Source organism: Canis lupus, chromosome 3 (assembly GCF_048164855.1).
Source record: "Canis lupus baileyi chromosome 3, mCanLup2.hap1, whole genome shotgun sequence".
Lineage (NCBI taxonomy): Eukaryota > Metazoa > Chordata > Mammalia > Carnivora > Canidae > Canis > Canis lupus.
In genome coordinates, this window is record NC_132840.1 from 70,022,295 (window position 1) to 70,038,434 (window position 16,140).

At 53.3% G+C, this 16,140-nt stretch overlaps 1 protein-coding gene across 5 annotated transcripts in view; it reads left to right on the plus strand.

Moving 5' to 3' along the window:
- ZBTB16 (zinc finger and BTB domain containing 16) overlaps nt 1-14,311 on the plus strand; it is a 182,695-nt gene extending 168,384 nt beyond the window's left edge. For all 5 annotated transcript variants that reach the window (XM_072822070.1, XM_072822072.1, XM_072822071.1 and 2 more), the window contains 3 exons: nt 6,840-7,010; nt 11,856-12,023; nt 13,990-14,311. In XM_072822070.1, the coding sequence (XP_072678171.1) occupies nt 6,840-7,010; nt 11,856-12,023; nt 13,990-14,219 (569 nt within the window). In that variant the 3' untranslated portion in view covers nt 14,220-14,311. The remainder of the gene's footprint in view (nt 1-6,839; nt 7,011-11,855; nt 12,024-13,989) is intronic.
- Nucleotides 14,312-16,140: the final 1,829 nt, after the last annotated feature.

The window sequence follows — 16,140 nt, forward strand, 5'->3', positions numbered from 1 at the left end:
TCTCCGTCTGCTCCCTGTCCCTGCCTCCTCCACACCTGTAGCCTTCTACATCCTCTTGAGATGCAGACAGAGCCTTCCTGCCTGGTGTGAGTCAGCCTTGGGCTGTTTGTCTCCGTCTTTTTCTCTTGCTCAGTGGATAATGCAGTTCTTCCGTATTCTCCAACAGTGACCTGTTGACTGGAGTGGAGGGGAGCAAAGAGAAAGACAGGGAAGGAGAAAAGGTAGTAGTCCCAGCGATGGTTTTAGTGTGTGGCTCCCAGGGTTGCCTGCGGCCAGAAACGTCATGTACAGGAAATAGAAAGACCTGTCTGAAAGATTTGGGTGTTGGGGTGGAGGTGGAGGGTGGGAGATGGTTCTGGCTTAAATCAGCGTTTTCACAACCCCCTAAAGTTGATATTTTCTTCCTCTGCAGAGAAAAAACCCTGAGGGTGGCAGGGAAAGCAGCTGTTTCTTGGAGGGGTGAGGTTAGGTGGGGTTGGACCTGACAAGCCCATCCATGGTCCATGTGCACGCACACAGACACGCAGGCATGCACACAGTCCAGCACATGCGCCAGTCATAGCTAGCTTACCAAAAAAAGCCAGAGTATATTTAGATCCCTCTGCTCTTTTGATTAAGAAACTGCTTATGCTGGAGATAATAAGAGCCTTGTTCCAAGAAGGTGTAGCACCTGAACATCTTTTCCAGCTGTGTACCCCTCTGATCCTGTTCCTTCCTTTCTATTAAAGAGCTAATTGGTATGGAAATGGCACAGGTGTAAACATGAGGGTTTTGTGTCTCATAATTTCAGTCCCGGTCATCACCTGGGTGAAATAAATATCCTGGGTCTATGTCACCCCACCTGCCTCCTGTTCTACCTTGGCCTTGGCTTTCTCCTATTCTTTGGCTATAATTAAACTTGTTTTAAATTGAGAGTCTGTGAGTCGTACATGCCCTACAGCCAAAACTGGCCTCACTGCCCTTGGGGGTGGTGGGTGGATGAGGTGTGGGTCACCACCTTCAGAGACTAGTGAGGCTAGTGGCAGCCCAGATATCTGCATGGGCCCTGCCCATGTTGCCTAGAACCGAGATTTTCATTCCAGAGGTTATTTCTCTCCATAACCTCTTGTATTACCTCCAGTGACAAGCTGTTTGAGGCAGACACCCTTGGAGTGCAGCTCGAGACTGAGCCCCATTCATTGTTCAGAAGAGGATGCTGTTCTTTGACCTGATAAATTATTTCCTTGGACCGAGGCTTATTTTTTTTTAAAGAGATTTTGTTTATTTATTTGAGAGAGAGAGGGCACAAGTACAATGGAGAGGCAGAGGGGGAGTGAGAAGCAGGCTTCCTGCTGAGCAGGGAGCCCGACATGGAGCTGAATCCCAGGACTCCAGGATCACGACCTGGGCCAAAGGCAGACCCCCAACAGATTGAGCCACCCAGGCACCCCAAGACCAGTGCTCATTTATGTGTCCGGTTTTACACTAAGATTTCCAGATGGATTGAAAACAATACATTTGTAGCATTTACATACAGTACTGAGAAGGTGATGGTGGAAAGGGCAGGTGAGTTACGAATGCCATTTTCTAGAGGGAGAAATGAAGCCCAGGGCGGCAGCTACTTGGCCCAGGGTCACAAAGCCAAGCAGGCTGGGCCCCTGGGCCAGCACTGAGGTCTTCTGCGTGTTTCACTGCACGATGTGGTAAAATTGGTCCATCTGTGGTCTCGATCTTTGCTTCTGAGCAACAAGAGCTCAGACACTGGGTGAGAACTGGGGAGTCCTGTCTAACCTACCAGACAGACACGAGAGGCCCCAACATGATCAGATGCCTGTGGGTCACCTGGTGTTACTAATTTCCAAAGAGAGTCTTGCTAGAAGTACTCAGTAATGGCTTCATTTGGTCTGAGCTTTTTCTAGCTCTCTGTCCTGGGACTGCCCCCACCCCTGACCCCTCCTCTGCTCTATGTGACTGTCCCACAGCTCCTTACTTATTCTTGTATGCACCATGCAGTTACTGAGTGCCTACTATATGCCAAGCCCAGTGCTCTGTGTTGGGCAATATGAAGATTAAGAGAATAGTTCCTGCTTTGGAGGGCTTACAATCTAGTAGGCAGAGCTGAATGTCAAAAATAAATGCATCAAAGGGTTTTATGTGCTGTAGTCGTGATGGCTTAGAGGAAGAAGATGTTCTTGGCACGGAGTCCTAAATGGTGTAACTCATCAAAGATGCTTCTCTAGAGTCAGCTTCCTGGAAGAAGCAGCCCAGAGTCGATAAAACAACTTCAGTTCGTACATTGTGCAGGGCTGCCGTGATGCCCATCCGGGTCGTTTGCAGGAGGATGCCCAGCTAAGGGGGGAATGGAGGCTGGAGTCCAGCTCTCTTTGCTCGCCAGAGCTGTGCACCCAGGCGACTATCTTCGTCTGCCCAGAGGAAGAGGCATGATTTTCTAATTCAGACAAAGGCGTCGTCTGGGCTGGCAATGGCTCTGCTACCACTTTATAGTTATAAAGCTTTTGTGCATGGGTAGCTCATTTGATGCTCTCAGCAATGACACTGTGGCAAAGGATGAGCAAACTGTGGCCCAGAGAAGTTCGATGACTTGCTCAGAATCACAAGGCAAGTAAGTGGCAGAGCCAAGACCCCTGTGCTGCTCTTGTCTCCTGTGTGTCATGCTGATCAGATGATTTCTGAAGGTTTTCTACAACCAGTGGAGGCTCCTCCTGTCTTCCCGGTGATATCAGGCATGAGGTCTCTTTATAGCAGAGGAAGGAGCACCAGGTATCCCTGCGGCTCAGGCATTGCAAGGAGCAGAGTGTTTTAACACTGCCCGGCCCTCTTGCCCGGCTGCACATTTCATGGCAGCTAATGAATTGCTAATACAATTTTCTAGATAATTTTATTTCCATAGTCCCACATTTTAATGTGTTTCCAAAAGCTAGCATTTATTTGCTTAATCTCCCAGTGTAATAGAATCTGCCCTGACTCATCATACATGCGAACAATCAGCTAGGCAGAAACTACAGCAAATTATTTAATAACTCAAATCTAGTCTCTAGATTTTTAGCTTGCATGCACCAGTAGCTTTTCTTGTGTCTCCTCCACTTCTGCCCCCACCTTTTCCTTTTTTCTTTTTAAATATTTTTCCATCTTCTCAGCTGTTGGTCTCCAAACAGAAGAAAGGGGAGAGTGACTGTGGGGCCTCAGAGACCTCTTCTCTTCATCTCTGCACCTCGGCCAGTATATCAGTGGTCAAGGAGAGCCCCTGAGCCTTGGGGGACGTCCCAGGAAGGGGAGAGGGACCATTGCACGGACATTGTAGCATTTCCTTCCAAAGTGGTGATTATATAACTCGAAACCAGACACCAGGGTGCAGAGATGGCAGTCCAGGACTTTGGGTACACCATGCTTCCCAACTTGAGCCCCTGTGCCAGGTCCTGTCATGCCATCTTCCCCAAACTTCATTTCTCCATTCCTCCTCCTGAGAGTCCCTCCCCTGGTCTGGTCCCCATCCTCCTCTGGTGGCATCACAGCAACCATCAGCTCTCTCCCTGCTTCCAGCTTTGCCACTGCAGTTGGCCCTCACGCTGCCCCAGGGGCATTGCCCTTGCATACGGGTTGGTTCATGCTGGCACCACCCCCCATGCCTGTCCATTCCAGGCACCATGTAGCCTGTAGAATGAAGTATAATCTGTCCCACTCGGTGGGTGATACGGCCGTGGTGATCTGCCCCCCACTGACCTTCCCTGCGTATCCCCATCATCTGGGGCTGTCCTGTGTCCCTGCCCACTCTAAAATTTGCTCTCAGCATTTCCTTCATGTCGCTCCTGTACCCCTCCTTCTGCTCTTTGGCTTCTCCATATTCTTCATTTCTCAAAGCCGAAGTTCTTATGGAGCCAGCTTGTCTGGGACCCTGTTTCTCTGGTTGATCTCTATATCCCTTGTTACCTAGCAGTGCCTATGTTTGGTAAATGTTTGTTGGGTGTGCTAGATGGACACGAAATGGGTTCAAGCCATCCTGAGAAGTATGGATGGCCTGGCTGGGCACCTTTGAGGAGCCTTGGAAAGACCTGGGGGCTGAGTGGTGTGAGGTTCTCAGTAGGCCCTGCTGGGGAGGGAAGGGACCAGCCCCCAGAGCTCCTCTGGGCCCGGCTTTGTAGCCTTGGAATGTCCTGCTGGGAACGGCACGTTCCCTCTGACCCAGGTACCTTGCACCCTGGGGATCTCGGGATGTCTAAGGAGGAGTCTGGGCTGCCGAAGGGCACAGCTTGGCCCCAAGGCCTGCTCCCGCATACCAATTTAAGGCAGCTCTTTGACATGTGGCTTGATTGGGGCTGGTGCTGGGGTCCTCAGGATGAAAGAGCTGGGGCAGCCATGTCACAGAACATGCTGCAGATGGGCTGCACACTTGGGGGTGTCACTGGGCACCCACTGTCAGCTATTGAGCTGGTTCCACCGGGCAGACCACTCCCCTCCGCCAAGTGGAGCCAAGCATCCCATTACCTCACAGGGTTCTTGCTGGCTGGGGGAGGTGGGAAGGCTTCAGAGAGCTGTACCTTGTGACCCCTGCTGCCAGTCCACTTGAATGGCCCAGGTTTTTCCTTTTTTTTTTTTAAGATTTTATTTATTTATTCATGAGAGACACAGAGACAGAGAGGCAGAGACACAGGCAGAGGAAGAAGCAGGCTCCCTGTGGGGAACCCGACGTGGAACTTGATCCCAGGACCCCGGGATCACAACCTAAGCCAAAGGCAGATGCTCAACCCCTCAGCCACCCAGACGTGCCATGGCCCAGGTTTTCTAATTGTTCCTGGAGCGGGCCCTGGGTACACTGGGGTTGCAGCAGCGGGCTGTCATTACAGTGCCCCTTCTGGGAGAAGCCCAGACGGACAGGTGGCACACCTGGAAACAGACATGCGCCCAGCTTTGTGGCTCTTGAAATCAGATGAGGCATTTCCAAATCCCAGCTCTGCCTCTTCTGACCATGTGGCATTAGGCAAGTTGTCCAGTCACTCTGTTCTCCCATTTGTAAAAAGGGGGATGAGAATGCCTGGCTTGTGGGGTTGGATGCAGGTATTCGTGGACGTGGATAAAGCACCTGCACATCATCTGTATTAGTTCCTTTCCCTCTGCTTGGCGAGGCAGGAGCAAAACCGTGCTCTTGCTTTGTGTCCAGCCTTCCCTGGACCTGGCTGCAGGCAGCGGCTGCCCGGCCTTCTGAGTAGCCTGCATGGGTGGCCCTGAGGGCTGGAGGAATGGGGGGACCAAAGGGTCTGGCCTTCCCGCTGGTTCATCCTCAACCCAGCCATGAATAGGACTGAGTCGGCGAGAACAGGCCACCCCTCTGCCGTCTCCATGGATGGACCAGAGACGCAGCAGGGTCTTCATGGATTCCTCGTCTCCACCCTGCTTCCTCCCCGGGCACCATGATTCCATGCCAAGCAGCCAGAGCTCTGCCCTTCTTCCCCTCTGGGCTGTGTTGACGGACGCTGGGCCTGTCTGCCCTTCCCCACTTGTGTCCTTTACACAGGACAAGGTGGTGCAGGGCTGAGCACCGAGATGCTGCCCAGATGCCAGCGGGAGGGGAGCAGCTGTGCTCCCGGGGCAGCTGACATGCGTAGGGAAACAGGATCCAAAATGGTGGGCAACGAGCCACCAGTTGGATTTAGATGATGGGTCTAGATGCTTCCTCACGTGCTGTTGTACCCAGAGCAGCAATGGCTCTGGAGCAGGATCAGAAAGGGGGTCGATAACAAAGAAAGCAGCTTGTGTTTGTAGGGCACCACACGGTACCTACCTGTGCTTCTCATCCCTGCAGAGAATGGCCAGACAGCATGAAATGAGAACCTCATGCCACCCATGAGCTTGAAATCCTTAGACAGTTGCCCATTGGTCTTGGGATGCAGCCTAAATGCCTTCACGTGGTTTTCAAGACCCGCATATGACCTGGGCCTGCCTCTATCTTTGGCCTTCCCCGCACCGTCTCCCTAGCTGTGCTGTTCTGTCTGGTGCCCTGATAACCGCGTTTTTTTTCCTGGCCAGGGTGGTCATGGACACTCTCCCCCACTGGCCCCATGTGCTGGTTGACATCTATGATGACAGCAGAGACTTTGTATAGTTTTCCATAGTTAGATCCCCTGTGCCCAAGAGGGGGTCCTCCTTATAGAAGGCACTAGAATAACCTGTGTTGAATGAAGAGACTCTTAGGATGTGTGCTTCAGTTGAAGGGAAAGCTGGTTAAAAGAACAGGATCTGTAGGGAGCCTCTGGGGAGGATTCAGACCCAGGCAGCCTGGGTTTGCACTGTAGCTTTGCAGCTTCTGAACTCAGTGGCACTTTGGACAAGTTGCTCAGTCTGTGCATTTGGCTTATCTGAAAGGCAAGGTGGTAGAGCTTGACTTCTGGAGATGGGACTTGAGAGTAGTTCCATTTGAGCATTGGCTCACACATGCTGTCTTCAATATTGGGATCCCCCACAGAGGCCACCCGACCTCCACCTCCTGCCCCAGATTCCGAAAAGCCCCTCTGATACACGCCATCTCAGAACCCTGCCTTTGACACAGCACCCCGCACGACGGCTGACTCATTGTTTGTTGTTGTGACATATTTGATTGTCTCTCTTTCTCCCAGTAGACTTTAGGTCCCACGAGGGTGAGAGGTAAGTTGATTTTGTCCACCATCGGAGCCACACGCTAGGTGCTCCATCAATGCTGCCTGGTCTGGTCTGCCTCTGGGTTCGCCCCTGAGCTCGGGGGGAGTAGAGGCAGCAGCCCCAACACTGGCTCCTGCTCTAGCCTGTATGAGTAGAGCAGAGCCTTGTGCTCCACCCTCCTGAGGCTCTCCTGCCCCTGTCTCCTGCAGGCACGGACATGGCCGTCTTCTGTCTGCTGTGTGGGAAGCGTTTCCAGGCGCAGAGCGCGCTCCAGCAGCACATGGAGGTCCACGCGGGCGTGCGCAGCTACATCTGCAGCGAGTGCAACCGGACTTTCCCCAGCCACACCGCCCTCAAACGCCACCTGCGCTCACACACAGGTAGGCCCATCCGGGTGGTGGCTGGATCAGAGTCTCTGGAAATCCACGTCTGGATGGACCTCCTAGGACATCCAGTGGAGGGGTCAGGCTGAGTTAGCCCTCAGCCCTTCTTTGCTCAAGGTGGGCATGCTATGGGGGTTCCGTAGCACAGGTAAATGTTAATTCTTGTCCCTGTCCCACATCGGGGACCTGAGGGTCTCAATCTCTGTGCTCAGCTGAAATGGTACTCCTTAGAAATGCAGGCTCTTGGGTGCCACCCACCCTCAGAATCTTTGACTTTGTGGATATGGAGTAGGATCCAAGACTCAATATGATGAATAAATATTCCCCAAAGATTCTGCTGCAGGTGGACCCACAATGCATTTTGAGGAAAGCCTGCCTGCTTGGTCTCTACCACAGCCCTCACCACTCTCCCTGGCCTCCACCCCATGGCCACATGCTCCTGAATCAGCTTTGGGCTCTTAAGGGAATGTTACAGAAATGGTCCTGCTTGCTCCAAAATAACAGAAGAAAAAAAAAAACCCACAAAATAACAAGCATATTTTCTATACTTGGCCATTAATCTTTAGGGGAGACAGTGAGGGCTTATAAACAATGAAATGATGGGGGAGGGAAAGTAGTTGTGAGTTGAGGGGCCTGGGCCATGTGCCCAGGTGCTGGTTAGTCCTTGCCACAACCCTCTACATTGCCCATGAGGGCCAAGAGGCAGATTGCTTTCTCATAGCAGCCTCTAGTCCCCTAGCCAAGGTAATGGGTGACTTAAAGTCATTCCTTTCTCTATGACAAAATTGAGTCTTCAGTGGATAAAAGAGCATCCCTTTCAGAGTCTGCATGTGTCTCCACTCCTGTGTGCTCGATCCCGGGTTTGGAGTGACCATGGAGGCTGGGAAAGGGAGTGGGAGGGACAGGGAGACAGACAGGCAGACTCCATATCGGAGTATATGACAGAGTGTATGCTCATGTCTCTTGGAGACGGTATAAAAAGCTGAGTGCCTCAAGACAGGAATGGTAGGACCCTCTCCCTCCTCATTCCTGGGTCTTGTCGCAGCTCTGGGATTAAGGATGTAGGCCAGGCCTTTCTCGGGTGGCAGGCTCTGCCGACTTGAGGGAGGGGCTTTGCTCACCATGGACTGAGCAGGCCTGTCCTGCCAGCAGCATGTGTCCTCATCAAAGAGCTTGCCTGGACTCTCACTTTTTGATGCCATTCACCTGGGGGGAGCATATTGCCTTAAGCATCACCTGATTGGCTTGGAACCATTTGGGTTTGCTGGCACAGGAGGAGGTGAGGTCGCAGAGGGGAGGGCCCGACAAGAAAGGCTAAGGAGAAAGGGGTGTTAAGGAGGACTTTGTCTATGGATCCCTTGCAGATAACACACACTATCCTGTCCACACTTCCCCCCACCGGGTCCCCAAGTTCAGCCTTAACAAAACAGCCAATCACCTTTCAGCCACTTTTGAGCATGCTGCTAGGTCAAATCAGTTGGGTTCATAGGACTTGAGTCATCCCATCTGCTACGTCCACCCGGGATATGCCCTGCTCTGCCCACGCTACCTTCTAGGAGTGCAGGCATCAAAATATCACCTGCTCCTGTGTCGTCATGGTGCAGGTCTGTGGGGAGGGGCTCTTCCCAGACATAGTTTGAGAGAAGTACCTGTTTAATCTAGGAAACATGGACATGTGTGCTGCCTATGCGTGTGCGCACATGCACACACACAAACATGCATCGATTTTCACACCAGTGAGGCCCAGTGCACATAAGCCCTGTACAGGCCAAGCACACCCCCTACACAATGCCTCATTAATATTCCATTGCTCTTGGCCCACTTGCTGCCGGGGCCGGGTGTTTAGCATCGGCAGCTGTGTTTGGTAGGTTAGTCCAGCCGTGCTCTTGGCATTGATGGATCCCTGACTCACACAGCTCATCATATAATAAACTCTCAGCTGTGCTAAGGGGAGGGGCCGCTGGGGAGGGGCCTGGCCAGTGCCAGGGAAACCCCCAGGTGAGGACAGGCCGCTGGGGTCACAGATGCACTGGGCAGGCCAGAGGGGCTCTAATTAGTCTCGTTTGTCCTGCACTTAATGTCAAGCTCATTAAAGAGGCTACAGAGTTAATCAACATACCACAAATTGGATTTTGAGTTCTGCAGCCAGTTTTGTGTACATTATGGCAACACTGACACCATTAACTCTCGGGGTGAGGATTTTAGGCTAGGTGCTCACCATGCTTCAAAGTGTGTGCACGCGTGTGTGTTCATGTGTGTGCGTGTGCTTGTGTGTGCGCATCTTTTTTTTTTTTCCCTTCAAAGTTCTTTTCACTCCTTTCCCTGGGCTGACTCTGGAGATTTCCTATTTAAACTCATTTAACATGTGATCCACTTCATAATTAAATTCATAAAAATCTGATCAAACAAACCTCTCTGCTTTAACCCTTTGTTTTTTAAACTCTTAGGGCCCCCCTCTGGAGGGGAAGGCACAGACGGCGGCTCCCTCCCTCCCCGGCCCGCCTCCCCCCCCCCCCCCCCCTCAGTCGGGTGGCTGCCGATGTACGTTTTAATTACCGGCTCTCGTTGGAAGTCTCACGTGGCCCTTGCTTTATTTATTTATTTATATCTTAATGAGGATACTGAATCCTTGATTAAAGTCGTTATCGTTGCCAATTCGGCAAGGAGGGGGAGTCGGATGTCAACGAGGCGCGGGGGGGCGGGGGTGGCGGGGAAGCTGTGTGCAGACGTCTGCACAGAGAGAGTAGCACGCAGTACAGGCCTGCGCAGACTGGCCCTTACTCAGACAGACACACAGCTAGTGAGGACCAGGGTCTGCATAGACCTCTACTCCCCCTGGGTTTGGTGGGGCTGGAGGCTGGGGACCAGGTGGTCTGTATGGCCCTGGCAGGTGCCGGGAAGCCCAGGATTTGGTCTGTCTCCAGACCTGCCCATGCCTCTGAGCCAGCCAGGGCTGTACCCCGTAGCTTGGCGAGAACCCATGTGGAGATGTGGTTCTGCTCTTTCAGCTTCTCCTGTCTGACTCCGCCTGGGAGTGCTCCCAACCACCGCTCTGTGTCTTCAGAGCTTCTTGCAGAGAGAGCGAGCCCGCAGTGAGCAGACCCCAGCATCCACTCCCCACAGAGCCTTAAAAACCCTTCAGCACCATCAGGAGAGATGAGAATTTATGTGGGGACGGGGGCCTGCGTTTGAGAGGGGGGAGGTTTGGTTAGCGGCCTGAGGAGGAGAGAGACAAGAGAGTAAAATATCATTTTAAAGAGGAAGTGAAGGCATAGGCACGCGAGTCTATAACGAGAAGGACAATTTATGCCCAGGCACGAGTGCAGTTTGACATGGGGATAATGAAAAAACGTAGGTCATTGTGGATGACTTAAGCCTTCAGCAGCCGAAGAAAATGTATGAAATGCAGAGGACATTACACGGTTGGCAGCCCCGCACATCTGCAGAGGGACAAGTGAAATACAGTGGGCCATTCTTTACCATAAACTGTGGTTGTTGGAGATGCAGCCCAGAGAAATTGTAATTACAGTGACAAGACGAATCAGCGATATTTAAATATTCATGAACAAAGTCTGGGGTGATCCATCTATCTTTATTGTCTGTGCCTTCACTCCTGTAATAAATAAGTCGCCGAAGGCCTCACCTTTCAGCCCCCAAAGCCTCCACTTTGGGTACAAAGCAAAAGATGGTGGATCCCAGCACCCCACCCTCTCACCCTCCAGGGGGCTAATGGGTGCCACACACAGAAGGGAGGCCGACGGCACCGCTTCCAGGCCTGAGCATCTGCCCTGGGTCGTCCGTGTGCTACGTACCCAGGCAACAAGGATCGACAAGTCTCCCTTCTGACCCTCAAGGTGCTTCCATCCTCAGGGTACAGTGTGCGTGGCAGGAGAGACAGGGCTGTGTGCAACTTAGCCATCTGATAAGTTATCAAGCGTTCAGACTCCAAAACCAGATCTGTATCCTGACTCAGCAGCTTATGAGCTATTTGACCTTAGAGATCAGCTAAGCATCTCATTCTTCTCGTCTATATGGTGAGAATTGTGTGTTTCTTGTCAGGTGGTTGCAGCGATTACATGATAAGATGTGTGTAAGGCTCCCAGCATGGTGGTGAGCCTTCAGCAGGTTAGACCATTCCAATTAAAAATTCCCGTAAAAATGATCCTGCTGCTAAAATAACGCAATGCTAGGTATTTCTTCTCTCTTAGGATAGAAGAAAGCGACTCAGTTTATCTTGGTGGGAGAGGTTGAAGGGAAACTTCCAAACCACGGTAATGTGTGAACTGGGTCTTGAAGGATGAGTAGGAGTTCATTGAAGCAAGGAAAGAGGAAATCAAGCAGAGGGGATAGTTGTTGTAACTGTGGAGCGAGGAGGTAGCACAAGGCATTTGGGGGACAGTGTGTTCTAGTTCCCCAAATTGGAGGGTTTTTTTTTTGAGGGCAGGAGAGGCAGTTAGGCTACCTATGGGAAAGGAAGAGGGTGGCAGGAGAAGTTGGGGGGCAAGGTGTCAAAGCCCACGGGTCTGCCCTCCCCTTGTGGGGGTCTGCTTTCTGGGGTCAACTGTTCATCCCTGAAACAAATGGGCTTTCTCTTCCTGGGATTGGCCCTTGACCCACAGATGAACTCTAGGCCCCTGTAAAGTATGGACATGTGTGTGCATACAAGCTCCCTGGTTCACACTGGGGCCCAGAGGAGGCCACGGGTCCTTATATGTTTTTGAAGAATGGTGGTGAAGATAGGCAGTCTCATCTTCTCGGTGCATTAAATGTGCCCTGCCGCCTCTTGAAGAGGGGATGGGGGTAGGGGAGACGAGGCTCTGATCCAGCCTTTTGTCCCCACAGGCGACCACCCGTATGAGTGTGAGTTCTGTGGCAGCTGCTTCCGGGATGAGAGCACACTCAAGAGTCATAAACGCATACACACGGGCGAGAAACCCTACGAGTGCAATGGTTGTGGCAAGAAGTTCAGCCTCAAGCACCAGCTGGAGACACACTATAGGGTGCACACAGGTACGGAGGACTGGTGAGGGCACCCCAGCTTGCGCGGGGACCTGGGTATAAGTGGCAGGGGGCAGGTGGTTCTCCAGAGCAGCCTGGGTGGGCATGGTCCCAGGCTGAGACGGAGAGTGGAGCGTGTTCTGGGAAAGGTTAGCACGGCTCAGGCGCCACTGCCCCCTGCAAGGCCGAGGCACACGTTGCTAGTGGATCACAGCACACTTTCCAGGAGCCCAGACCCACCTTCCAGGCAGCCGTACCAATAGTGCATAGATGACTTCGATCTGTGAGCCCTGAATTGGGGTCAGGTTGGCCTGAAGACTAAAAGCAAACGCTGGGCAGGGCTTCTTGTTCCTGGGGGCTAGGGGAGCACTGAGTTAGGTTAGGATGAGGGCTGTGATGCTGGGAGTCAGATCGCAGACAGATATATTCACAGACCCCTCTACCTGTATGATGTTTACCATTTCAGAGGGCCTTCACATTCTTTTTTATGTAAAAGAAATAGGATGGGGGTGTGGGGTCTGAGGACAGAGCAAGGGGAAGTGGCCGTGGTGGCCAGAATTGCCAAACTGGGGGGTGGCGGATGCTGGAGCTGGCCTGCACCAGCTCATGGAAGTCCACCTGCACGTCTCTCCCTGACTCCCAAGTACAGCCACATCACCTCAGACACAGGCAAATGCTACAAAATTGAGCCTTTTTGGAGAGCTAGTTGTTAAACATTTACCAGCAGCACCCTGCTGGTTGCGGCTTTGGGGTGGGGGGGGAGGTGGATATTCAGAAGGACTTCCTATGAGGATAAGAGGTAGTGGGAGGTAGTGGAAGGTAGTGGAATCTAGCAAAGTAGGAAGCCTCCTCTGATCATGTGAAACAGCTGTCCTGACCTGGGGACAGAGGATGGGGGGAGAGGTGACCTCAGACAGGTCCTGCTGGCCGAGGGGCAAGGATGCGTCCACAAGCCGCGGGGAGAACAGGGAAGCAGTAAGGAGAGGGAGAGGATGCTGCGTTATGGAGCTCTGCTTTCTTGCCCCCGGCCTGGGCCAGAGGAGAGCCTCAGGTGCTTGTTGCTGACAGCCAGAGTCACTCCGAGCATTTCCCAGAGCCCCAGGGCTTCCTTAGCCCCCTGCTGGGGATGTGACCTGGTGAGCGGATCATTAAATGCATCGGTGGTGACTATTGTAAATAGCGGGTCGATAGTTAGATCACTTTGGCTGTTCATTACTTCATTATTTGCTGGGGCCTCTGCACAGAGGAGTATCGATAGCGAGATGGCTGGCCAGTTAATTACTGTATCGAAACAAGGTTCCCTCACACCCTCTGCTCAGCTCCAGGGGACTCTAACTGGCAGGAGGTAGGGTGGGTAGCAGCTAGGGTGTGGCCAGGCATTCCCAGGCTATGTGTCCCTTCCCCATCCTGGCCCCCCTGGGAAGGCTCAGGGTCCAGGGGTGGCTCTGGGAACCTTAGGGGAATAGGCATCCCGGATGGAGCATGTTTGGAGGATGGGGTTCCCTCACGTTCACCCCCGTCCTCCCCACCAGCTATAGCCTGAAAGGACTCTACGCCTTGTTCCCCTGAAAGGAGCTGTGCTGAAGAGCCGTCCCTAAGGGCTTTCGGGACCCCACTGCCCCATTTCTAGATTCCATATCCTTTCTTTGGAAGGGAATATTCTGGGCCTTTGGGTTCAGAAGAATAAGGCAGGGCTAAGGGGATGCTGAGCAATACTGCAGCCGCTGAGATCAGCAACAGGGAAGTGCCACGGAACATGCAGCTCCAGGTGCGCTGGCCACACTGCAGGCGCCCAGAAGCTCAGTGGCTACCATATTGGATGGCGCATTCTTCATCATGGAGAGTTCTAGAACGTGCTAAACTGGAGGGAGTCTCTGGCAAGCCTGAGGGTGGAGCGAGGGCCCAGAGCGTCCCTGTCCTGGGGAGGCCCTCACGCCCTCTCCCTCTGTCCTGGCTCTCTCCCCCCTGCCTCCCACAGGCGAGAAGCCCTTCGAGTGCAAGCTGTGCCACCAGCGCTCCCGGGACTACTCGGCCATGATCAAGCACCTGAGAACGCACAACGGCGCCTCGCCCTACCAGTGCACCATCTGCACGGAGTACTGCCCCAGCCTCTCCTCCATGCAGAAGCACATGAAAGGCCACAAGCCCGAGGAGATCCCCCCCGACTGGAGGATAGAGAAGACTTACCTCTACCTGTGCTACGTGTGAGGCGGGGCCACGGCGGGGGACGGGCAGCCCGGAGAGAAGAGTTACAGCAGGGTGAATTTGACGACGAAGGACTATGTGGAAAAAAAGAGAAATAGAAAAAAAAAAAAAAAGAAAAAAGAAAAAAAGGAAAAAAAAAGAGACAAGAAAAAAGGAAACCCGATAGCTGTCTGGCCTTGGAGACTCTCTGGGGCTCCAGGTGACTTGGAGACTCTCTGGGGCTCCAGGTGACCTGGAGACCCGGCCACTGCCCCTCCCCAGGGTGCGAGGGGCCCTGTGTCCCTCCTTCTGGATGGAGGCTGGCCTCATTTTCTTGGGTGGGGTGGAGGTGGTTCGTTCAGCTCAGATGATGGTATATTTTTCTCTTCCCTCCACCCAGACCCCCCTTTTGCATCCAGAAGTGGAGGCTAGGAAGGGGGTGAGCCAAACAATCTGCCGGTCACCCTGTGGCTGAGTCCTCCAAAGATGGGGGCCGGGGGCAGGGAGGGGGTCTGCAGGTGGTGGGGCTGGGCCAGGTCATAGTTGATGGTCACACGGCAGCTCTGGTTTGAGGGGGGCATATGGGGGTGGGGGACTTTCCTTCTCTTCCTTTGACTCAGTTTATCTGTTGTTCCCCCTGCACCACCACCACCCCCGCCCCACCGCCACCCTGCCACGTGGGGGTGTCCCCTCAAGGTCTTCAGCAGCCTCGTGGCTGTCGCCCCACCCCCAGCTCCTTGTCTCCCCGTGACTCCTGTCCTCCAAGGGCAAGGGCACCTTGCCCCTCGTGGATGGGGGTCGGGGGGATGGGGAAGCAGCTTCCTCCTTGCCCAGCTCCCTAGTGGGGAGGGGGGCTGCATTTGGCTCCAGAGCCCCCACCCCACCCTCGGCTTTCTGAGAACATGAAATAAATGGAATTCCCCACCCTAGTCAAGCCCGGTCATGAGCAAGGTTCCTGCTGATTTGCTTTTGCTTCCAACACAGGAAACATCACTAACCATATACTGTCCCACCAAACACACCAACACCCATCCCTGCAGCCCCTATTTCAGTCCCTAGGAGAAGGCTCGCCGTCCGAGGGAGGGATGTATACATGTCCTTCTCCACTGTGCCCTCCGCCCAAGGAAGGGGACACCCCAGCCACCAGGGGCTGGGGTAGCTGGCCGGAGGCGGGGGGAGTTGTACTGGGGACCCCCGCCCTGGTGCAGAGAGCAGCACAGAATTCCTGGCTCTCAGGGCGCCCCCCAACCAGTCTATAGGGAGGAGGAAGGAGAGGAGGAGGAGTTGAAAGCGCTTTGGCCTTTGTGTTATGTTTTGCATCTTTTCCGTGTCCCCTGTTCCCCTGTTAGCACATTGTACTTGAATTACCTCAGTTTTTTGTGACCTCATGAGCTTTTTAACCCCTGTATCTCTTTTTTGGTTGGGGGTTGGAGGAATAGGGAGGACGTTCTTTTGTGTTTCTTGTGTAAATTAATAGTTGGTTTAATAGACTTCAGCTGGCCTCGCCCTCCCTGTCCTAGCCGGAAGATGCTGCACAGAAAGGAGTACTCAGGATCTGAATGCGGGAGCCAAGGGGGGGGCGTGGGGGGCAGCAGAAGGTGGGCAGAGGGGAGGGTGTGTCGGGGGCACGCTGGCTGGAGTCTCCGTTGGCTCTGCCCGGGGCAACCCCCCCACGCCCTCTGCGCCCAGTAAGGCTTCAGCCTGAAACACTCTGGAGAAGATTCCACCTTTCTCACAATTTGCTGGGTCATTTGGGTCTGGGGGGCCCCCGTATTATTCAGATCCTGGCAACTGCGTGGCCCCACCTCTGAGTGTGCGATCATTGCCAAAATCGGTCTCTTTTCAGGGCTGGCGTGGGGATGAGCCAGCCTTTGTTCTGTTGCGTGAGGGTGGGGGTGTTGTTTTTCTAAAAGCTACCTCTTATGTTCCTCCAATTTTTCTTTTG